This window comes from Phoca vitulina, unplaced genomic scaffold (assembly GCF_004348235.1).
Source record: "Phoca vitulina isolate PV1807 unplaced genomic scaffold, GSC_HSeal_1.0 scaffold33, whole genome shotgun sequence".
NCBI classification, from domain to species: domain Eukaryota; kingdom Metazoa; phylum Chordata; class Mammalia; order Carnivora; family Phocidae; genus Phoca; species Phoca vitulina.
In genome coordinates, this window is record NW_022589736.1 from 20,449,494 (window position 1) to 20,475,904 (window position 26,411).

The 26,411-nt window shown below is 36.2% G+C and overlaps 1 protein-coding gene across 1 annotated transcript in view; it reads left to right on the forward strand.

Annotated features, from left to right (window-relative positions):
- MALRD1 (MAM and LDL receptor class A domain containing 1) overlaps positions 1-26,411 on the forward strand; it is an 803,589-nt gene that overhangs the window by 559,556 nt on the left and 217,622 nt on the right. Inside the window, exons 31-32 of the mRNA XM_032425534.1 lie at positions 17,030-17,158; positions 25,768-25,926. Of these exons, the coding sequence (XP_032281425.1) occupies positions 17,030-17,158; positions 25,768-25,926 (288 nt within the window). The remainder of the gene's footprint in view (positions 1-17,029; positions 17,159-25,767; positions 25,927-26,411) is intronic.

Consider the following 26,411-nt stretch of genomic DNA (forward strand, 5'->3'; position numbering starts at 1 on the left):
CCCAGGACCCTGGGATCATGACCTGAGCCGAAGGCAGACACGTAACGACTGAGCCACCCAGGCGCCCTATACTTTGGAAATTTTCTATGTGCACTTTTCTGCTGGAGGAAATATATCCTGGCCTTTCATGATAATCATCCCCTGGAATTCATTTTTCATTGTAGCGCAATTGATTGTACTAAATAATGTTATGTAACTTGGTCAGTTTTTTATACTTGATATAAATAGGATTACACTATAAAATCATGCACATTTTTGGTGACTTACTTCTTTTTTAGCTATATGGTTTTGAGGTTCTTCACTATGCATGGAACTGTGACTCATTAATTTCATCAGTTGTTTTATGTAGTCATGGATGATTATTCCTTGGCTCAAAAATAATTTGATTCAGGGGCACCTGGGTGGCTTAGTCAGTTAAGTGTCTGCCTTTGGCTCAGGTCATGATCTCGGGGTCCTGGGATCAAGCCCCACATTGGGGCTCCTTGCTCAGCAGGGAGTCTGCTTTTCCCTCTGCCCCTTCCCCTGCTTGCGCTCTCTCTCTCCTCTCTCAGATAAATAAATAAAATCTTAAAAAATAATTTGATTCTATTTCTAATTTTTGCTTTTAGAGAATTAAATGCTAAGCAGCCTCATTCATATAAGATTGTGACAATTGTTAAGACTGGAGTTTTGTCATAGCATTGTCTCTCAAGTATTTGAACTGGATTACATGTCAAAATAGGTTGTAAAATAAAACCTATTGTATGATTAAAACTTATTTTTTGACCCAACTTCAGAAAATTAAGTCACTCCTCAGATTTTTTAAAGCAACGCATTAGAAACCATCTGACTTAAAAATTTTTTTATTTATATATTATATTTATTACAATACAGTTGGTAGAATCATTCATTCTCTCAGTTTCTGGTAACATCCAAGAAGTGTTTTACCTACCAAGACTTAGAGAATCACCACTAATAAATCTTCTTACGCTTCCATTTCGAGGCTCCTTGTTTAACTCAATGTTTAACTCAATACACCCCTAAAGATGTGGAAAATGTGAAACATGAATAATTTTAATATAGCTTGTGAATTATTTTTTGATAAAATAAGTTAATGTGATTTTAACTGATTCAGACATGATTCAGACATATTTATGTCTAACCTTTGGAGAGGCAGACTTAGTTCACTTACTGATTTGAAAATGTCTGCCATGTGTACTATTTGGCAAACAGTTCTCATTGTCAAACTAGCAGGTTAAATCAGACTTACTTTTCATTATAATAAGCCTGTCTTTTTTTAAATCCATGTAGATGTGTAAAAACACATCCCCATTGCACTTGTAAATGCAGTACTTGCAGGATATGAATTTATCCCACATTCCTCACATATTTCTTTAAAATATATGCAAGTTTAATATCCTAGACAATACTGTTTGCCATTTTATGATAATAGCCCACAGTCCATGCAAACCAAGGCAAAACATTTTGGCATCCCACATTTGTTCATCAGTAGAAATGTTTCCAAATTTAAGTTGAAGATGAAGTCAAGCTTTGCCGTAACACCGGCTCCTAGCAGAGTGCCTAGCACTCAGTAGACAATCAGAAAATATTTTTTTCTTTTTAAATTTTTAATTGTGGTAAAATAGAACATAAGATTTACCACTTCAATCATGTTTAAGTGTACAGTTTAATGACATTGAGATATTTACATTGTTGTCCTACCATCACTGGCATCCATCCAAGAACTCCTCATCTTGTAAAACCGGAACTCTATACCAGGTAAACAGTAGCTCCCATGTCCCCCTGCCCCCGCCCACCACCATTCTACTTCCTGTTTCTATGAATTTGACAACTCTAAGTGCCTCCTATAATTGGAACCAGACTTACTTGTGATTTGCTTACTTCACTTAGCATAGAAAGTTCATTCATGTTGTAGCATACATCAGAATTTCCTTCCTTTTTAAGGCTGAATTAAATTCCATTGTATGTATATACCACATTTTGTTTATGGGTTCTCTGTCGGTGTATACTTGGGTGGCTTCCACCTTTTGGCTATGGTGAATAATAAGACTCTGGGTGTATAAATACCTGTTGGAGTCCTTGATTTCAGGTTTCCAAAAGTGGACTTGCTGGATCATATGGTAATTATATTTTAGTTTTTCGTGGTCCCTGTGCCATTTTACCTTCTTACCAACCATATGTAAGCATTCTGATTTCCCCATATTCTCACCAAAACTTGTTATTTTCTGGGTATTTTATTTTATTTCTTTAATAGTAGTCATCCTAATGGTTATGAGGTGGTATCTCATTTTGGTTTTGATTTGCATTTCTCTAATTTGCATTTATGATGGTGAACATCTTTTCATGTGCTTATTGGCCATTTGTCTCTCTTTCAGTAGTACCATAGTTTTCTTTGCCCTAAGGCATATATATTTTTTTAATCTACCATAATTTGTGACACAATCTGTTGAACAGTGGCTTTGGCCATCGTATTTATTCATCAAGCACAGTGATTTCATTACAGAGACTCAATTTTCTGAGGTGATGAGCTGAACATCTAACTTGTAGCTACTAATAGTACACTGAGGACTGCCATTTTTCTATAGATGTATATACTTCTCTAGCTTTCACTGTGAGCAGGGCTAATTTGTATCAAAATTCCAAACAAAACTATGATGAGAGCTTGTAAATATCAAACCTATTTACATTTGTACTTCAGTTTTCCTGATTTTCAAAAAATAGCTTTAGTTATGTATGCATTGGTAGTAAAGAATATTGTATGATAAGTGGTTTCATGCTAATTTTGTTTTATTTCAGTCTCATGAAACTCCATCTAGATGAGTCATTTTTTTGAAAATAGAGAATAAAAAGTGTAAGGCATTAAATGCACTAGAAATATCACATCTCTCCTGTCACAACCTGGCCATATATATTTCTGAATGTGAAATAGAGGAAAGATACAAAGGTCTGTCTTCTACAAAGTGTGGAGTATGCTTATAAAACAAAGTGCACAAAGGAGAACCAGAATGATCACTGGTGCATTCTCAAGCAGATCAGTTTTAGGAAGCTTCGCAGTTAGAAATGGAGATCTAAAAATCGATTTCCTTAAAACCATATTCCTTTATCCCCATTGTAAAATCTTTATGTACTTTCTGATGTCTCTGTAGCTCAGCCTGAAGATTGAGGACATATATTTAGTCCATTCTTTTACTTCCAGTCTGCAAGTGAGGTCTAACACAAGAGGCTCAGACTAGGTCTTTTATGTTTCAGTGGTCTATTACTCTATCCCTTTGTCATTCTACATCATCTTCCTTATTATAATGTATAGATAAGTTTTGTTATCTGAAGTATATAGTCTCTTGATTTTGATCTTTCACGGGAGCGTCTTGGCTCTTTGTTAGCCTTTTATTATTCCATATAAATTTTAGATTCATGCGAATATGAATACATACACACACACACACAGACACACACACATCCACGTTCGTATCTGTGTATATGGCTATATATCCATCTACCACTGAGGCAGGTTTCTCATTTGCTCTATGCAGCAGGTATAAGCCTGCTGGTCCCAGTTTTGTGTGGGGGCCTCCAGTACATCCTCTGCCCTCGGTTGGCCCTAAGCCAATGAAGTTGTCTCCAGATTTCAACAGAAATTTCCAGTTGGCTGAATCCATTCCATCTCTAGGTTTGAAGACTCTTGCATTTAAAAACATTTCAATATTGTATTACACATGTAGATATTTCCTTTCAGATGGTCTTAAATAAGGTGACTAAAATCTCATACTGCCAAAAATGTTAATCAAAAAATGATTTTCTGTCCATAATATTTAAAAAATGTGAAATATTAACATAAGGGTGTCTTGGAATGTTCTATAACATATATTATGAAAACTTATATCAGTTTTGAAAGGTTAGCCATTTAAAATGTACATCTTTTCCCAAGATGTCAATCTTGCTTTATTCTTTAGGAATAATGTACTCTTTGGTGAGCTGCTCTTATGAAACATACTAAGCAATTTAATACTGTGTTGAGTATTTCTAGTCTAAAAGTTTTATGTTGTGTTCCAAGAACACATTATTTTACCTTTTTCAAATTTACTTTAAAGTGTAGAACATGCACTTTAATTATATTCTCTCAATTAATTCTCTCAAAAAAAGAATTTTATTCTTTTGATTGGAAAAGCAATTATCTTAGATATTATATAACATGATAGGGTTTCAGATCATTACCTGAGTTTGAATTTTAACTCTACTATTTCTCAACTGTGTGACCTGGGACAAGTTAGTCAACCACTCTGTGCCTCTTCTATACAACTGAATTATTGTGAAAATGTATTGATTTAATCCTTGCAAAGTGATCCTAGCCAATTGTAAATCAACAATTAATATCATTTATTAATACTGGTTTCATTTTCTAACTCTGTTTAGAAAGTAAATGATAATATAAAATATTATTGTTTTCACAAAGCAGTGTTTTGTTGTAGAAAGAATGCTGGCCTAGGATGAATGAATTAGGACTTCCAGCATCCATAAATCAAGGACAGTTTTACCAGCTTTATATATATTTTTCTTAGCTAAATCTTAGAAGAGTACATTTTATCACTTTATACATGAAGAAAGTAAGGTTTTGAGAGGGCAAGCAGTCAAGAACCCAGAAAAAAATGGAAAAACTAACAGTAATAGAATACTTACCAAAATGTCAAGCATATACTGAAAACTTTGCATATATCATCTCATCTAATGTTCACACACAAGTTCATATAGGAACTGCAGTTATCTCCATTTGTCAGAGAAGGAATCTGAGCCTCAAAAAGATCCACTAATTTAACCAAATCGCATAGTTGTTACAGATTTTACTCAGGGAGATTTTAAGGTTCTGTTAAAAAATATTTTAAATTTTCTTTTTTTGTAAATTATTTGTTTACAATTATAAAGTAGCTCTAAATGGTTTTTTTGAGTCTCAGTTTTTATAATCATCTTCAGTCGATAGTACTCCTATTAAATTCTGAAAAGCTGATTGAAATAGTGTATTGACTATACAGCACAGAATAAAATTTTATACATCTTACAAATATGAGGGAGTTCAATGGAAAGGGTCAAAGATAATATTTACTGTGATTAGACTTGTTTCTATTCATTTTGTGCACAAAAGCATAACTTGACCATTATATGACCCTGAAATTTGCACATAAATTGAAAATTATATAACAGTGTCCTGCAGTAACCTTACTACATAAATAATAGACGGGATGGGCTAATTAAAAAGTCTGAATTAGATTGTTCAGCGTTTTAGAATCTCTTATTCTTCATTAAATCCCATGAATGGTACCAAAATCAGAGAGGTTCTAGCACCTTGTATTTTTAGGAAAGCCATGTATTTTCTTACATGGGATTGTTTTTTATTGCATATGTTATTAGTCATTGCTATAGCCCCCCTAATCTACCATAGGACCAAGAGAGATCAGTAATAGATGTAATTAACTGCTAACATTCTTTTTTAGTTCATGTCCTGGAATCAACTTTACCAAACTTAAGAAAATCAAGGTCATTTTTTGCTAACAATTCTGGGATGAGAGCATAGAAACATGAATAAAGGCAAGAAATAGGTGAAGAAGATGTGCATCTGTGGACCATACCTGGGTAGGCATTATGAGGTTTATAAGTGATGCAAGAAAGTGGGAAGTAGTAGGCAATAGAAGAAAGTGTGTGCATTTTTTGTTATGTTTAGTCTATCTATGTCTGATATGCTGTAGAGAAATCCAACAGAAGATGTATTGTAAGTTTCTAAATTCAGGAAAAGGTACAGATTGGGATGTAGATATCAGATCATCACCTCCCAGGTACCATAAAACCATGATGCCCAAGGAAGAGCAAAGGGAAATAAAGCAGGATCACAGTTTGTTCTGTTAGCATTTAAAAGGCTTGGCCAGGGGAGCCTGGGTGGCTCAGTCGGTTAAACATTGGACTCTTGAGTTCAGCTCAGGTCATGATCTCAGGGTCGCGAGATCCCAGCCCTGTATCTGGCTCCTTGCTGGGCATAGAGCCTGCTTAAGATTCTCTCTCTCTCCTTCTGCCCCTCCCGCCACTCACATGTGCATGTATGCTCTCTCTCAAAAAACAAATTAATTAAAAGGCTTGGCCAAAAAAGGAGCCAAGATGAGAAGGAAGGTGAAGAAATGGCAGAGTACCAGGAATGCGATTCCTTTAGCCAAGGAGCTAAAGGAACAGAGGGTTTCAAAAAAGAAGGCATTTTCGGCATATCAGAGGCAATGGTGAAGTCCAGAATGGAAGGGTTGATACTTCTTTTAAAATGGTAATCAGAAACTCATCAGATAGCTGAACAAGGGTTCTGTTTGTGGTATATGAAGAATAGAAAAGAGGTGGGAATGGGTGAGGACTTCTGTATCACTAAACCACTAAAAGCATTCATGCATAAAAGTATCACATTCTGAGTTTTGTTGGTGGTGGTGTTTTATTTCCTTATTATTTCTCCTTCCTCCTTCTCAGGCATTCTATTTTTTTTTTTTTAAGATTTTATTTATTTATTTGAGAGAGAGAGAATGAGAGACAGAGAGCATGAAAGGGAAGAGGGTCAGAGGGAGAAGCAGACCCCCAGCTGAGCAGGGAGCCCGATGTGGGACTCGATCCCGGGACTCCAGGATCATGACCTGAGCCGAAGGCAGTTGCTTAACCAACTGAGCCACCCAGGCGCCCTCAGGCATTCTAATAATGTTTTTCTGTCTAAACCTTTAAGTCACTGACTTGATATATTGCCTAGGGTTCAGCAGTCTATTGTTCTTCAATGAAGAATCCATAAAAAAAAAATGGATGTTTAACATATGTCCAGATCTAAAATAAAAATAAAAATGAAAATCTGAATCTCATGTCTGAAAAGAGAGGTTGGGATATGTCATTTTCTTTCAAACAAACATAGAAAGAGTTTATAAAGTCACCTTTTTGTGTAAAAACATGAAACTATCAGTCTTTGGAAGATTTTCCATTTAGCGTGCACCTTTACTCTGTGTATCACCAGTTGAATCTCACTTTTTTTTGTATGTTCCAAAACTCTTGCTGTATGCCAAGACATGGTCCACTAACTCTGATAACACTTCTGATAATTTCGACACAAGCTGAACTTTGCCATCACGGAGATCATCAATCAGTATTTACATTTTCAGATGTCTTGCTAAGAATTGTCTGATATGTGCATTGACCTTCCTAAAACCTAGCAATTTTTCTAACATAAGATAGATTTAAATGCTCCTGCTGAATAGAAACTATGAAAGGTATTGTGAATTTCTGGATGTTTGAAAATACTGGTCATGCAATATTGTCAGTAGTGTTGAGATCTCCATTCATTTGCAAACTTGCTCCTGATCACATTTCCAGAGCAAGAGAGAACCCAAGTGAAATAAACATTTCATCTGTGAAGGAAGATTTGGGGTGCATGAACTTTTTCCAAAATATGTTTTGGCCTTTTTCTTTTTTATACCAGATGTTGCTCTTCCTTCAAATAGATCTGAACTTCCCATGTTTTCAATATGTTGCCAAACTTACTTGTTAAGGAAACTGAGAAGAAAGGAGTTTTATAAAGGAAATTGATAAAGGAACTGCTTTGTCTCAGTCAAGTGGTCCGGTCTCCCTTTCTAATTGGTTAAATGACTAGCTGAGATGATAAACATTTTGAAAGGCCATCAGCTAAATAACTGTATTAAGTATTTATTAATGCAACACAGTAAGCTAGGGCTACTTTTTATTGCTCTCTGATGGCAACACATAAATATCTTTAATTAGTGCTATACATATTGTTTTACTAATAAATTTTTATCATCAGGTCATAAATTCTTTGAAGGTAAGAACTATTGCAGTGTCCACCATGTTGTCTGACAGTGGCTTAATTCATATTTCTAGGATGAATGAATACAAGATTCTAAGTTGTTGATATCACTTTGTATCATACTTTGTATGAGAGACTGATTTTCAGTATTCTCTTTTAGAGATTAATATTAAATGGCTTACCTAAGGGCACAGAGCTTTTATAAGAATGGGGTTCAAATCATTATCTTGGTCCTCATATTTGGACTGCCCATTCACAATCAATATTTACTGTTTAGCATTACCAATTCTCACTAGAGGGAAACTTACTTAGAATGATAAAACTTTTGAAACATACCTTCCATAAAAACTGTCCAAATATAATTTATCAACAAGTTAAAACAGACAAATGACAAGGAAAATCCACATATTAACAAGTAAAAAGAAACCATATTTATGGAAGAGTTCCCTCTTCCACCCACTACAAATGCATCTTAATGTTTCTGTTTCAATGGATGCCCTCAGAAGCTGATAAATGTTTACCTTTATGTGAACACAAGATACAAAAAGTCATATATGCCAATTTCAGGGATTTTTTTAAAAGCATACTTCTACCATTGGACAAAATGCAAGTAGCATAATGCTTATATTAAATGAACATTATTATTTGGAGAAATTGTTTTATGGGACTTTCTTGGGGTCTTTTTTAGAATATATGATCTAAGACATTAAGAGTTTTTTTAAATATTAAATTTATATTGAAATTTAGACTACAGAAGAAATGACAAAATTATATCCTGGGATATGCTTCCCACTCACTAAAACATATAAAAATATTTTGAAAAGCACAAATTAATACTCTAAACTGAAATTTAAAAAAAAGAGAAAGAAAAAATCTACCAGTCCCAGGATGATAAAAAGGGATTCAAAACCTAGATCACAGGTGGAAGCTAACTCCCCAGTGGCCTAAAGGATTTGGGGACCTGGACATAGAATATCGTACCTTGGGACTGGATCTTTTACATGAAACCTTTGCATAAAGCCTGCTCCTTTCCAGGGAAGCCTCAAAGATACTTGTTGTCTGTCTAGGGACCTAGAAAAAGCAAACAAAACAGGAGCTACCGTCATGAAACCAAAACCATAAAGTTGTGCCACACCACATACAGGATGGAATATGATGTAAGAATGAGAACTCCAAACAACAAATTAATATTAAAATTTTTAGAACCACTTAAACTTAAAGGACAGTGCAGAAACCAGTGTAAATTTATGCTGTTGGGGCCACCTGCTTCTGGGATTATGATACAGAAAAAAGGAAAGCATGAAAAAAAAGAATAGGCAGGATGCTAAATAAAAATAAACTTCTAGAAATAAAGAAAATTATAACTGAACATTATCAATGGAAAAGTGAAGCAAAGAGATTAGAGAGACAACTGAAGAGTAAATCATCAAATTAATATGAGTTTGGGGCACCTGGGTGGCTCAGTCCATTGTGTCTGACTTTTGGTTTTGCCTCAGAGCATGATCTCATGGGTCCTGAGATCAGCCCCAGCTCTGTCCTCAGTGGGGAGTCTGCTTGAAGATTCTCTCCCTCTGCACACGCCCCTTGCATGTGCTCTAAATAAATAAATCTTAAAATAGCCATCAAAAGGAATGAGATCTTGCCATTTGCAACGACGTGGATGGAACTGGAGGGTGTTATGCTGAGCGAAATAAGTCAATCAGAGAAAGACATGTATCATATGACCTCACTGATATGAGGAATTCTTAATCTCAGGAAACAAACTGAGGGTTGCTGGAGTGGTGGGGGGTGGGAGGGATGGGGTGACTGGGTGATAGACACTGGGGAGGGTATGTGCTATGGTGAGCGCTGTGAAGTGTGCAAGACTGTTGAATCACAGATCTGTACCTCTGAAACAAATAATACATTATATGTTAAAAAAAAGAAAAAGAAGAAGAAGAAGATAGCAGGAGGGGAAGAATGAAGGGGGGGAAATCGGAGGGGGAGATGAACCATGAGAGACGATGGACTCTGAAAAACAAACTGAGGGTTCTAGAGGGGAGGGGGGTGGGAGGATGGGTTAGCCTGGTGATGGGTATTAAAGAGGGCACTTTCTGCATGGAGCACTGGGTGTTATGCACAAACAATGAATCATGGAACACTACATCAAAAACTAATGATGTAATGTATTGTGATTAACATAACAATAAAAAATTAAAAAAACACACACATATATATATATGAGCTTACCAGAATGCAGCATAGTAAAGAGGGAAAAAAAAAAAATGGAACAGAGATTAAGAGACACTGAGGATCAGAGGAGTAAATTCAACACTTTTCTAATAGGAGCTCCAGAGGTAGAGAAGAGAGACTTAGGGAAGGACACTAGTTGAAGAGATAATACTGATCATTTGTTATAACTGAAAAATGGCATGACTTTTCAAGTCATTATAGCTTAGAAACAATGACATCTCGGTGGCAAGGAGCAACCTAGTACCCAGAGCTTGGCTTCTGATAACATTTTCCAATAAAAGGAACTAGGGCGGGGAGCCTGAGTGGCACAGTTGGTTAAGTGTCATGATCCCAGAGTCCTGGGATCGAGTCCCGCATCGGGCTCCTTGCTCAGTGGGGAGTCTGCTTGTCCCTCTGCTTCTCCCTCCTGCTCTGTTCCCTCTTGCTATATCTCTCTCAAATAAATAAAATCTTAAAAAAAAAAAAAAAAAAAGGAACTAGGGCTTCTTGGAGAAACAGCTGATGGCTGATCCCTAGGACTGGCCCAGGAAACATACAAGATGAGCCTGAAGCAACTTACAGTGCTAGAAAATAAGGTAGTGTGCAAAAAGAAAAGCCTACATTGATGGGGTATGTCAGAGGGACTCAGGAGCCAACTGAAAGAGCTCTTCTTGGCCAAAGTTGGAACAATTTGAGCAATAAAATAAAGTTGCATTGTATTATGACTCAAATTATAAAATATTCTTGAGTCCATACTGATACACTTACTGAATAAATAAGTAAATGAGAGAGAAGAGACAAATTTCCCATGTATAAGAATTCCAGGTAATTTATGTACATTCCCTGCCCTGAAGGAGAGGAGTGTAGATCACCACAGATGTGGCCTACACCCAGTGATTTCCTTCCAGAGAATGGAGTATGGAAAGGGATAGAAAAGGGACCTTAGAGTGGAGAATCATGGGAGGCACTCCACAAGCCAAGTGAACAAGGTCAACGTGAACACTACCAAGTCCTGTTAATAGTTTGTCCTCTTGTCACTACATGATGAAAATAACACTTCTCTAGTCTTTCTTCCCCTAAAACATTAATTCTATCTAATCGTGAGGGGAAAACAAATAAAACAATAACAACAACAGCAACAACAACAACAACAAAACCCAAATTCCAGTAGAAAGGCGTCCCACAAAATACTTGACCAGTACACTCCAAATAGGAAAAGTCATCAAAAACAAGGTAAACCTGAGAAACTGTCAGAACAGAGTCACCTCAGAAGACATGGCATTACCAACTAAACAGCATGGTCTTCAAAGGCAGGGAATGTGCCCATTTTGTCTTGCATGTGATCAGTATATTCTATATGAGAAATGAAGGTGCTTAAAAATGTATGCCCTTGTGAAATTTACTGTCTGAAATTGCAGAGCATATTGAATATCATCACTTGAAAAAGATGATAAAACTCATGTTTGCCCGCAAATACAATCTACAGAATGATTATATCTCGTTCTGTATAATGAACCCTGTATATAAAACTTTTAATCCAAATAGAAATTTAAAGTGGCAAGAGCTTCTTGGTCGTCAGTTCTGTTTCAAAGCTGAATAAAGCCAGTTTTATTTTATTTTTTTTTTTTTTATTTTTTATTTTTTTTAAGATTTTATTTATTTATTTGACAGAGAGAGAGACAGGAGAGAGGAAACATAAGCAGGGGGAGTGGGAGAGGGAGAAGCAGGCTTCCCGCTGAGCAGGGAGCCCGATGCGGGGCTCGATCCCAGGACCCCGGGATCATGACCTGAGCTGAAGGCAGACGCTTAACGACTGAGCCACCCAGGCGCCCCTAAAGCCAGTTTTAAATTGGAGTCCCTTTCAGGTTGGTGACAGTTCGTTCAAATCCATAACGGATCAGCCTTACATATGCATCATGCTTTTATTGGATGAAATATTTCAGCTACATTATTTTATAGACCTTTTCTTCATTGTAGGATTTTCAATTTATCATACTTTAGTTTTAGGTCTTTAGGATTCTGCCAACTTTTTTTTTCTTTTTCCTTTTTTTTTTTAAGAGAGAGAGGGGGGTAGGGACAAAGGGAGAGGGAGAGAGAGAATTTTCAGTAGGCTCCAGGCTCAGCACAGAGCCTGACATGGGGCTTGATCTCACAAGCCTGAAATCGTGACCTGAGCTGAAATCAAGAGTCAGATGCTTAACTGACTGAGCCACTCAGGTGCCCTAACTTTTTTTTTCCTAAAATAAATATTCAGTCTAGTTTTTTTTTCTATGTCCTATTCTGCCAGCCATATTATCTTTAACTCTATTATGAGCACCAATGTTCTTTCCATTCTTATAACTATGGAATATGTGAGATTATCATTCATTCCACATATTTGTCAACCAGGTTAGTAGGTACTGCCTTTATCATTTTGACTGAATAAAGAAATTGAAAGTGGCTAAATATGTGTAAGACATTCCCACTAACATAATCTGCCTTTTCTATTTACCAGGTTTTTGGTAGCAACTGTCTGACTGACTACATTCTTGTCTTAAAGAAGATCTACTTTTCTTAGAATTGTAGGCTTTTTTCTTTTTTCTTGGTGCGATGTCTGTGCTATAGAAATTTTAGCCATTGCTTGCTTTACTGCAATTCAGAGCATTGACTTGATTTCTTTTCATGTCATTGCTCTTCTATATTGTTAAGGAAATGAGCCTCATTCAGAGATGTAGTCTATTTTAGTCACTTTTAAAAACTAAAGAATGAATTGTTTAAAGTCAAAACACATTTCCTCTGTGGAGTAATTATATATAGCTCCACAGCCTATGGCATGGAGAAATAAAATAATCCCCAATGCATAGCGTTGCATACTAAATAATGTCCACATACTGCTCTGGGTTAACTATAAATTCTCACTAGTGTTATTTAAAAATTATGTGGCAAAGCTTCTAAACCACTCAATGGACCTTTAATTCTTCTTGCTGATGCCCATAGTTAAACTATTTGCCATTTTCTTAGATGCCTTCTTTTCATTCTTCATATTTATTACTATATTTTACTGGTAAATTATTTCTGGAAATTACACAAGTTAAAACTTGCATTTTTATCAAATCCATGGATATTTACTATTTTTCTTCATGGAAATACGACCTAACTGTGAGTAAATTACCCTCACCTCAGGCACACCAGCTCTGTACCTATAATAATCTGTGTAACAAAGGAATTGTGAGCTTTATTTAATTTGTTGAACTAGATAAAAATAGTTTGGGACCTTTAATTCACATCTCTGTGAAGGTATGAAATATCATCATTGTACTTCCTGTGATTTAAAATGATATTCAAATATGTAAATTGCTATAGATTGCTTTGAGTAATATGGACTTTTAACAATATTGCTTCTTCCAATCCATGGGAATGGAATATCTTCCCATTTTTTTATATCATCTTCAGTTTCTTCCATCAGTGTTTTAAAGTTTTCAGAGTCCAGGTCTTTCACTCCTTGGTTAAGTTTCTTCCTAGGTATTTTATTATTTTGGGTAGAATTGTAAATGGGATTGTTTTCTTAATTTCTCTTTCTGATACTTTATTATTAGTATACAGAGATGCATATTAATTTTGCATCTTATGACTTTACTGAATTCATTTATTAGTTCTAGCAGTTTTTTGGTGGAGTCTTTAGTGTTTTCTATATAGAGTATCATGTCATCTGCAAATAGTAAACGTTTTACTTCCTTACCAATCTGGATGCCTTTTATTTCCTTTTCTTGTCTGATTGCTGTGATTAGGGCTTTCAGTACTACCTTGAAAAAAAGTAGTGAGAGTGGACATCCTAGTCCTGATCTTAGATGAGAAGCTCTCAGTTTTTCTCCCTCAAAGATGGTATTAACTGTGGATTTTTCATATATGACCTTTATTATGTTGAGGGATATGTTCCCTCTGAACCTACTTTGTTGATAGTTTTTGTCATGAATGGATGTTGTACTTTGTCAGATGTTTTTTCTACATCTCTTGAGATGATTATATGGTTTTTGTCCTTTCTCTTGTTAATCTGATGTGTCATGTTGATTAATTTATGAGTAATGAACCACCCTTGCATCGCAGGAATAAATACTACTTGATTTTAGTGAATGATTTTTTTCATATGTTGCTGGATTCAGTTTGCTAATATTTTGTTGAAGATTTTTGCATCTATGTTCATCAGAGGTATGGGCCTATAGTTCTCTTTTTTTGGTATTGTCTTTTTTGGGTTTCAGTATTGGCAAATCTGGCCTTATAGAATGAATTTGGAAACTTTCTTTCCTCTTTTATTTTTGGAATAGTTTGAGAAGAATTGGTATAAATTCTTTAAATGTTTGATAGAATTTACCTGTGAAAATTGTTAAAATGGCCATACTACTCAAAGCAATCTATAGATTTAATGTAATATTCCTAAAATTTGTATGGAACCCCAGAATACCCTAAGTAGCTGAAGCACTCTTGAAAAAGAAGAACAAATCTGGAGGCATCACTATCCCAGATTTCAAGATATACTACAAAGCTGTAGTAATCACAACAGTATGGTACTGGCACAAAAAACAGACATATCAATCAATAGAACATAATAGAGATTCTAAAAATAAACCCACACTTATATTGTTATCTACCACAGAGGAGGCAAGAATATACAATGGGGAAAAACAGTCCTTTCAACAAATGATTTTGGGAAAACTGGACAACTACATGGAAAAGAAACTGGACCACTTTCTTACACCATTACACAAAAATAAACTCAAAATGGATTAAAGACTTAAATATGAGACCTGAAACTATAAAACTGCTAGAAGAAAACATGGGCAATAATTTCTTTTACATCAGCCATAGAAACATTTTTCTAGATATGTCTCCTCATTCAAGAGAAACAAAAGCAAAATTAAAATCTTGTGATTAAACCAAAATAAAAAGCTTTTACACAGCAAAGGGAAAAATCAACAGGACAAAAAAAACAATCTACTCAATGGGAGAAGATATTTTCAAATGATATATCTGATAAGGGGTTACTATCCAAAATATATGAAGAACTTATACAACTCAATATCAAAAAAAATCATATTTAAAAAATGGACAGAGGACACATAGACATTTTTCCAAAGAAGACATACATACGGAATGAGGACATATGAAAAGGTGTTCAGCATTACTAACCATCAAGGAATTGCAAATCAAAACAATTCCTTTATAGCTGTCAGAATGGCAAAAAACAAAAACAAAAATGAAACACACACACACACACACACACACAAGAAATAGCAAGTGTTGGCAAGAATGTGGAGAAAAAGAACCCTCATGCACTATTGGTGGGAATGAAGATTGGTACAGCCATGGTAGAAGACAGTGTAGAGGTTCCTTAAAAAATTAAAAGTAGAATTATCTTATGATCCAGTAATTCCACTACTGGATATTTTTCCAAAGCAAATGAAAACACTAATTCAAAAAGATACATTCACCCTTAAGTTTATTGCAGCCTTATTTACAATAGTCAAGATAATTGAAGCAATTCAAGTGTCCATTCATAGATGAATGGATGTGGTGTGTGTATATACAAATATACACACACACCATACCCTATATATAAAGATGTGGTGTACACACACACACACACACACACACACACACAATGGAATATTATTCAGCCATTTGCAACAACATGGATGGACCTAGAGGATATAATGCTAAGTGGAATAAGTCAGTTAGAGAAAGACAAATATCATATGATTTCACTCATATGTGGAATTTAAGAAACCAAAGAAAAAAAAGAGACAAAAAAACAGACTCTTAAATACAGAGAACGAACTAATGGTTACCAGAGAGGAAGGGGGTGGGGGAGAATGGGTGAAAGAGATAAGTGGGATTAAGAATATACTTACCTGACCGCTGAGTAATGTATAGAATTGGTGAATATTTGTATTGTACACCTGAAACTAATATAACACTGCATGTTCATTATACTCCAATTAAAAAGTATGAATTTCTTTGAAAATTCTGTGTTCATTCCTAAGCTCCCTTTAGATGAAACCATTGTGCCTTCTGTTATTATACCCAGAATTTATTAAGCACAAACTGGATTAGGGACTGTGTTTGGCCTAAGAAAACACATCCCAAACTCCTGCTTCTAAGGGGCTTGGAGTCTGGAGGGGCAGGCAGAGCTGTAATACAGCTTTTCTTTTCTTTCTTTTTTTTTTTTTTTTAAAGATTTTATTTATTTATTCGACAGAGAGAGAGAGAGCGAGAGCAGGAACACAAGCAGGGAGAGTGGGAGAGGGAGAAGCAGGCTTCCCGCCGAGCAGGGAGCCCGATGTGGGACTTGATCCCAGGACCCCGGGATCATGACCTGAGCCGAAGGCAGACGCTTAATGACTGAGCCACCCAGGCGCCCCTGTAATACAGCTTTTCTATGAGGTGGTAAACATTTAACATAGGAATAGAAGGGTTCTTAGGTGGCATGAAACATAGAGAACCCAACCTGGGCCTTGGTTGACAAAGAAAAGGCAAAACAAGGGGAGAGGGAAGCTATTTCCTTGAGTTCCGAGGTTGAGCAGACCTCCAGGGTCAGACCTCCACTGACTGAATGGTCAGTGTAGGTAAAGGAAGTAGCGGATGTGCACACAGGAAAAGATGAAGAGCATGTGACCTGCTGGTGAGCCCTTCAGGAGTAGGATGTACTGTAGTTTAATTGCAGGTACTTACGAGGAGAGTTGCAGAAAATGAGACTAGAAAACTAAGCTGGAGCCCAACGCAAATCATTTTTAGGGCCTGGATTAAGATGTTGGATTTAAGGAATGGATGATTTTGAAAGCACAGTGTGTATAACTTGCTGAAAAATTGGATGTGGGACTGAGCAGGGAGGTGTCTAGAAGTCTGCCTTGGATACCTATTAAAATCAGTAACTTACTTGAACGTATCTATAAAACTACTAAAAGGAATATTCAAATTTAAAGAAGTATCATAAAAATGACTTTGTTTTTATTTTTTTTTCCCCAGTGGGAGAGACTTCTGAGAGTTGCCCGGAAGCCACTGATTTTTTGTGCCACGACAAGAAATGTGTTCCATCCCACCTTGTCTGTGACTATAAGCCAGACTGTTCTGATAGGTCTGATGAGGCTCACTGTGGTAAGTGGATCTGTCTGCTCTGATGTAGCCCATTCAGCACAGATTTCACTTTATTGGGAAAGTAACATACTGGCATTGATGACGGAGAGGAAATGTTCTTTTCATGCACCAGAGTAGATTTAAAATAGCCAGAACCTTTTTTTTCCAGCTTCTCTATTCACACATCCAAATCGCAGCCCTCTCAACCGTTTTACCCCAATACTAAATACCACAGCAAATCTTGTCAAAAAATTTCTCAACATGTCATTGTGCAGAACTGCATGGGGGGGTCAGAATTTTAATCACCAGAAACTGACCTATCTGTCTACATGTCTTCATTGGTTTTCATTTCCTTTTCCATTTTATGGAAAGATAAGGCTAAAAATGAGCACTTCAAATAAATACGAGTAAATGATTAATTTTATCAATTACATTGCTCTGGGAAAAGAGAACTAGATTGGCCACATTGTTTTTTTTAATTCAACCTTTAATTCAAGTGATTTTTAAAAGTCATGCATAAAACCAAGTATTTAGTTTTCAAATATGAGCATGTATTTAAATCCAAAAAAATTTTTTTTTGTATTTCTTATTAATGAGCCTTCATAGGAAACCTCGCTACCATATAGGCTACCTGTTGCAGTTAGGGTTTGCTGCATAGCAAACTCCCTTAAAGGTTAGTAGCCTAAAAAAGTTTCATTTTGCTCTCAATTTTGTGGATCAGTAATTCAGAAAAGAATCAGCGAGGCAGGTTCTCATCCACATGGCTCCAACTGGTATACCTGGAACTGGAGTGTCACTTTCAAGATGGCTTCCTCCCCTCCGGGTTTGGCACATTGGTACTCTTTGGTCTCTCTGTCTGGCTTGACATAGCATCTCATTCTCCAGGGCAATCTAACGTAGCTTGGGCTTTCCATAACAGGGCTGTCATGGGACAGCCAGATATCTTGCATGGGATTGGCTTTTACCAGAGTAAATGCTCTCAAGAGCAAGCATTCCAAGAGCCACAGGAAAAACAGGAAGAATTCGTATGACTTAGCCTCGGAAATTCTAGAATGTCACTCTTGGCTCTTTCTAATGGTCATGCAAATTAAAATGTCTAGCTTCAATTCAAAGAGAGAAAGGGGATAGACTCCACCTTTGGGACAATGTCATGCATGTACAGGAAGGGAGTACCACAGAAGTCATGTTCCAGTTTTTCTTTTTAACTCAGTATCATTTTTATTCCTCAGGATCTTAGAGTACTGATGCTTCTGAAGTGTTCATTTTATCATCTTTTTTTGTATTTATTAATTTTCTTAAATTGTGGTAAAATGTACATAACATAAAATTGACCATTTTACCCATTTCTAACTGTATAGTTCAGTGGCATTAAGTGCATTTGCGTTGTTGTCCAGATACCACCACTCATCTCCAGAACATTTTTTCATCTGGAAAAACTGAAACTCTATACCCATTAAACAATTAACACCCCATTTTCCCTCCCCCAGCCCCTGAAAGCCGCCATTTGATTTTCTGTTTCTATGCATTTGACAGTCTGGGTATGTAATACCAGTATTTGGAATCATACAGTATCTGTCTTGCTGTGATGGGCTTATTTCACTTATCATAAATTTCTCAACATTAATGCTATATTTCAATTTTAAACCAAAGTGTCAAGGAAGTGAAAATCACTGGCACTTCTTAAGACTGTACTATCAGTGCTACAGTATTATAATCTTATTTTATAAACGATTATGTATTTCCTTTATAATATATGCCCATTCTCAAATGAAATTTATAATATATTGAAAAATACTTTATAGTGTTCTTTTTTTTAAAAGCTTCTATTTAAATTTAAGTTAGTTTTCTTCCCCTAGTGTTCTTCCTAGCTTTTTTTTTCTTTTTTTTTCTTATGTTATGTTAATCACCATACATTACATCATTAGTTTTTGATGTAGTGTTCCATGATTCATTGTTTGCATATAACTTGGGACTTCCTAGCTTTTTTAAAAGCACTCCAAAAAAATATATTTTTTGATATTGACCGTAGAGAACTGATTGCAATGGAGCTCGAAAAACCGCTCCAAAACGTTTGTAAAATCACTATTTTCCCCACCAGGCATAACAAGTAGAGAGTATTTAGAAATCACCACCAAAACAAAATAAAAATTCTAAGGGAAGAATAATTTGAACATGATGACATTGACATAATAAACCAGTGAGGGGAAGGAGAGCTGTTCACGTGCACAAAGAAAAAATAGTTACAGGAAGTAAATTTTCTTCCTCTCATTTCAAGATGCACATGTATTGAACATATTCATATAAAAATTATATTCTTCCGTTTATTGCTATTCTTAGTGTGGGCTAGGAACAACTTTCTAAATGTTGAATAAGTAGAAAAATGAATAAGACATCGTCTTAGACTTAAGCAACTCACTTTCTGCTGTGGGGGAGGGGCAGGGGGATATATTAAAATACAGTGTTCTTTGCTTTTTGAAAAAGTTAGTTATAAAAGAATTCTGATTACTTTTGGAATGTAGCAAGTGCTATTAATAATAAGGTTATCACAGTGTATTTGGGGAGTGCCGATGAAGAGTAGTGGCTGTGTGCACGCGTGCGTGCGCGTGCCCGGGCAACGTAAATATCGGCTTGTCAAACCTAAAAACTTACTAAGTATTTTGGTTTTTCAAATGTGAATGCTGCTTTTTTTTCCCCCCTTGGCTTCACTCATTTTTCCTCTCAGGCTGCTTTATATGATTTTTATTTTTCCCACAGCTATTTGAAGTATTGATGTAAAAATACACAAAGGCAGTTTTGATTTTCAGAACCTGAGTCAGTTGCACACTCATATTTGTTCGTGTTACCTACAACTTTGGTGGACAACTACATGCAGTATTTGATTTTATTAAAATTAAAACAATATGTTGACAAATGAAACAGTCACTTTCCTTAAGACCTTTGATAGGCTTTGTTCACATCCAAGAGGAACACTACACGATACACGTGGGCATACCGGTGACTTACTGATTCTGCAAAGTGACTTCATCACTTATTTTATGTTGATACTCTTTTGGATACACTGGAGGCATCGGGGTTAGATTCCTGCAATCAGATAGCCTGTTGTGGATGACGAAATAAATTACAAAATTTTCAAAATGGCCTTTGGAGAAATATAAGGAAAAAATGGACCTTTGGTTTATTAAACTGAAGTCTTCATTTTGATGCTGACCCTCCTATGCTGAGCAATTATTTAAATTCTCGGGGACTCGTGGGCACCTGGGTGGCTCAGTCATTAAGCGTCTGCCTTCGGCTCAGGTCATGATCCCAGGGTCCTGGGATCGAGCCCCACATTGGGCTCCCTGCTCCGCGGGAAGGCTGCTTCTCCCTCTCCCACTCGCCCTGCTTGTGTTCCTGCTCTCGCTGTGTGTCTCTCTGTCAAATAAATAAATAAAATCTTTAAAAAAAAAATAAATAAATAAATTCTCGGGGACTCGTTTCCTCATCTTTATATTAGATAGAATCATATCCATTCTATAGAGTACTTTGAGAATTAAATGGCATAAAGAACATATTTGTTCAGTCTTCTAGGATTAATAATGTTAGCCTCTTTCATTTCATTATTTTTATACTCTCTTGAAATTTGTCAGTCATGGTGGATGTTATTATATGTACTTTATATGCTTATCAGAAAATAAACTCAGCGATTCCTCATAAGTAAATTTTTACTGTAGGTTATAAACAAAGATAAATTTTTCTTTTGCATCTCTAACTTCTGTTGCAAAAATTCATGGTTTAGAATAAATGAAATCGATTCTTTTTAAAAGAAATAGTTAAGTAAAAAAATGTGCTCTTTTCTTACATGGAACAAAATTATCACCTAAAGCCTGTGTTAAGTGTTCCTTGTACTCTAGGCTAGGGATGTGCAGGGTATGGATGCATGCATTCTCTGCTGCCTTTTACAACAGTTACAAATATCACGGGCTCCTGGGTGGCTCAGTTGGCGGCTGCCTTTGGCTCAGGTCATGATCCTGGAGTCCTGGGATTGAGCCCCATGTCGGGCTCCCTGTTCAGCAAGGAGCCTGCTTCTCCCTCTCTCTCTGCCTGCCACTCCCCCTGCTTGTGCTCTCTTTCTCTGTCAAATAAATAAATAAATAAATCTTTAAAAACAAACAAACAAGGGGCGCCTGGGTGGCTCAGTTCGTTAAGCATCTGCCTTCGGCTCAGGTCATGATCCCAGGGTTCTGAGATCGAGCCCCACATCGAGCTCCCTGCTCGGCGGGAAGCCTGCTTCTCCCTCTCCCACTCCCCCTGCTTGTGTTCCCTCTCTCGCTGTGTCTCTCTCTGTCAAGTAAATAAATAAAATCTTTAAAACAAACAAACAAACAAAAAAACCCAAATATCATTATCGAGTCAGAGCCTTCTTTCCCACTGAACCCAGAGTCTTCAAAATCCTTTGCAATGCAGCATTCTATGAAGCCATTTCATGCTGAGGAGAAAGTATTAAATATCCCTGTATTATGCATTGTGGTATAGCAAAATAAGGTGCATATATGAATATGATGAATTAAAAATAATTATGGGGCTAGCTCTTAAAAAATATATAGGTAAGTTGATCAATATTTACACTAACCATACCACTGTATGGCTGAATACCATACCACTGGGAAAATGCCATTTGTTTAAATGTTGTTGGTAATGCTTTTAAGTCTATTCCAGGAATCATGACAAAGATCACAATTTAGAAAATACTTCATCAAAAGCAATAACCATTTTGAAAATACCAACCACATAATCATCATCAAGAAATATTACAAAGTTCCTCATATCATTTATGATTTAATAGGTATATATGGAACCACTCTGGGCAGTAGTAATACTGCCCACATAGAACCGTTTATAGTAATTCAATGGTAAACAGTTACAGTGACAATCCACAATAAAGAAGTGATGAATTTCCAAATGAGTAGTAATAACTATAATCGCTGTTAAGGGCCATAAAACCCACATGCACACATACTCTGACGTGGTCTGGAAAGGGAAAGATAGGACATAAGTTGAACATTCAAAGATGGGTATGATTTGCTAGATGGAATGAAGAAGATACATTAATTAATATACTTGTAGCAGAAACTTCAGCGTCAACCAGCTTAACATCAAGGTAATTCCTGTTAGTTGCCTGGCCCTCCTTTGTGTTTCTTAAAAACAGAAGTCCCAATTTTATTTGCGGTGGCTTGTGACCAACTACAAATACCGTCTTTTCCAAACTTCCTTGTAGCTGCCAGAGGCCAATGAGATACACATGGGAATTTGGGGGAAGGTATCTCTTTTAGAAGGAAAAACACCAGACTAGAAAAAAAAGTGTCTTCTCCTTTCCTCTTCTCACTTCTATCAATGCCTTGAACCTATGTGATACGAGGAAGTACCACAGTCCTCTTGCAACCATGAGTGAGCAGGAGGATGACAAGATGACAGAAAGAACAGATGGAAAATATGTGCTTCACAACCACACAGTTGAACCACAATACTAACTTTAAATGGACAACTTCCTGGCTTCTGTTTAATTGAGATGAATTAATTCCTGTCTGTTTCAGCTCCTACTACTTGAGTTTTCAGTTGCTTGGAACCAACCAATTTTTAACTAATACAATAAGGAAACTGTATTATCTCCAGTAGCAAGAGGTCAAAAGCAAGGAATCCTAGAGTTGGTTGATTTTAGCAACTTCTGTTATCAAAAATTAGAACTACATGGACTCCTTCCTTCTTTATCCTGTGCCATCTTCATGTAACTGACTTTGTAATAAAGTCAGCTACCCATATAATCTCTTCAGTCCCATAGTTCACATCTTTACAGTGATATCCTGAGAAAGAATAAATGGATTTTCTGTCTTTTGATTTGTTTTTAAGAACAAGGCAAACGTTTCCTAGGTGCCTTTTCCACAATAAGGCTCAATGTCTAGAATTGTATTCCAGGATTATGGCTAAACTAAGGAGAGAACAATGCTTATCACGATTACTTAGATAACTTATAAGTCATCTCTGGCTATCTGAGTGAAAGAAGGTGATTATAGTCAAATAAAATAGCAATTCTGTCCTCTTCAAGAGAGGAAAAGAATGAATGACAAATGAACCCCCAAATGCTAGAGAAAACATTCCAAAAATAGAGGAAAGTAGTCCTAAACATAAAAGTTGAAAAAAAATCAGTTTTTATTTAAGAAATAATTTTCTGAAAAATTTAGTTGGCATAGAGGCAATTTTAAGATTCAGTTTCAAAAACATTTTGCATCAAAGGAAAGGTTATTGTATGCAAGGCAAGGGGTTTAGGAGAGTGTATTCAAACAATGTGAAAAACCTGATATTTTGAGCAATGGAAATAACACAAGAGCATTCTTAAAGATGATTAATGTGGTTTGGGTTTGTAAAGCTGATCAATGAAGGCTACACTGAAAAAAAAAAAAATGGACTCTTAAAATAAACCAGGGGCTTGGACCAATGGAACTGGAACAGGGGTTATAAACTTCAAGGGAAGGAGAGAGTTAAGTTCTCAAAGAGAGAACCTACAAGTGTTGGTGATAGATTGAATATGGGAATGAGGAATGTAGAACCAAAGGTAAGTCCAAAGGTAGAATTTTAAAAAGAGGGAGAAGATTCATGCTCTGAACTTAATCAATAATCTCAGGGAGAAGAGCTCATTTGGAGAGGTGAATGATGAGTTCATTTTAGGCTTTTTGATTTTGCGACGACAGTTGCATATTCCAAGTGGAGTATTCAACAAGCATTTGAAGATAAACACCTGCATTCCATCCTGACTGTAGATTTGTAAGCCATCTGCATTAAAGTGTGAAGGACCATGGGAAAGGATGAGTGAAAGCTGTACAGAGTGAGAAATTTAAGCATATAAAATTCAATCAAGAGGGGCACCCTGGCTGTGTCTGCAAGTTGTAAGAAAGGAATTGGTTGAAAATGTGAGATTGAAGGATCTGGAATAGCTCTCTAACTGAAATGAATGGAGCCATAGAATGCTAATAGCTATAGAATGCTTGATAAGGTACTGAGATCATAAACTGGGATTAGCCCTAGAGAAGAGAAAGGAAAAATGACATAATTTAGAGGTAGAGAGAATGAAATATAAGAGAATTTATCCGGATTGTATCTACATCTTTAGAGTCATACATAAAGTCATATGTTAGATAGGTGGAACAGAAGGTTCAAGGGTGGTTACAGAGAATCAAAAAGGATATAGAATAATTATTATAGGTCCTGTGTGTTAGGGAGTCAGTTATGTAGAAATGCAATAGTGCAAATCCTGTATGTGACATCATTCTAAAGAACACATAATGGCTGTTTTATGTTTATATTGGAAGATTCTGCATGTTTGCAGTTGTGTTAGCTAAACGCTTGGAGAACTAGAGTTCTTACTTTTAGCCATATTGCATAGCATAGTATAAACTTATTTATATCATGATACTAAAAAGATAAACATAAGGAGGGGATATAGAGAGCCCATAAATAAGCATATAAAATTAAATGCATTATATGCCATGTCGAATGAATGCAAGAAATGCATATAATTAAAAATGATTCTAGACTTTAGGGATAAGATGCAATCATGCCTGAGAAGTGAAATGCTGATATTTAATTAAAATATGGTCAGGAATCCATAAGATTTTCTATAGAATTATTTAAAGCTTTGTTTTCGATATGTTTGGCATCCATTTTAACAGCAAGATTTTCTTCTGATGCAATTTCTTTATGCTAGTATTAGTTTTACGTTAAGAAGAAGTTATGAACGGGAAACCATCTGGAAAAGAAATATTAAAAGCAACCTAAATGTCATCTCTCTAAAGAGGAAGGAAAAGTCAATAACAATTTCAATTGATTCATACTGGTCAAATCACACAGTCATTCTGTCTATACAACACAGTTTTACAGTGAATGCTCAAAAATAATAACTGCTCTGCAAAAAAAAATTAAAAATGAAAGCAGATATCAATTGTATTATGAGGGTAGTTTTCACAGGTGACTAAGTAGTAGACTTTCAGCTATTATCTGGTAATTTTTCTCATTATGAATAACTTAACTTTTAATGAATTATCAATCAGCACTTAGAACTTTTTTTAGTGACTAGCTCTGAAATGTTGTATGTGGATGGTTAGTATGGTATGCTGAGGGGGTTTGTGTCCTCTACCGTTTACTACTTCTCCAAAGGCACCTTTTTTTAGTTAATGACTTTGCCCTTCTAATGGTCTATGCTGTTCAAACACCAGTGTGAACACAGGGACTGAATTAAACTTCCAGACAACTGAAGCTGTTGATTTATTCGATCTGACTTATCTGTATTATCATAATATTATGTTCATTGCTCATGTGTAGACACAGTTTTATGTATCATCTATAATATTATTAGTCAATCCATACAACTTCTTCATGGATAAATGACAATATTCATGCGCTGCCTCTAGATTTTCTGATAAAAAAAAAAAGCTACAGTGTACAATTAAAATTACCAGTGGATGCAAATGTCCTGGTTCTTTAAATTTATTAATAAGTAATTAAAACAGGCAGGCACTGATTCTGAACAATCACAAATGTAGTATAATACCAAGTGTAATGTCCATTTCCAGAACATTCTATTACTATCTTCATTTCCTTAGGCCGTTATACAAACACAGCAGGAAGTTGCCATTTTGAAACTTCAGGAAACTGGACCACAGCCTGCGGTCTTACTCAGGACTCTCAAGATGACTTGGACTGGGCCATTGGCACCAGAATTCCTGCCGAAACATCTAGTCCAGACATTGATCACACCCCAGGTAAGTCTAGCAGAGATTCCCAGGCTCAGTAATTCACCCCTGGCTTAACCATTTGAGTGAATATCAGAGAGCATTCCTTGTGTCTGTGTGTGGGTAGAGCTGAATAGGCTTCATGAGAAGAGAGTTAATCCTTCTTTGTAACCTCTGAATTATTGAATAGACCCAGAACTAACATTGCTACTACAGCAAGGAAACCCACGACTCCTGTTTTAAGAGACACACAGATTTCATTTACTCAACACGTAGGGGACATTCAGGTGAATGCGTGCAGTAGGCAGAAGTTAGCAGTGATGAGTTCTCTTGCGGCCACAGTGGCCAGCAGCTGGCCACCAGTGTTGTTCCAGTCCCTCTGAAGTGTAGGGGCCGAGATGTAAAAGGTAAGTGGTGATGGAAGGAATGAACATCAACAAACTCTTGACAGGGTTTGCCTCCTTCCTTGTGATTTGAAGTTAATGGAATCCTTAATGGTCTTACAGGTAATAAGG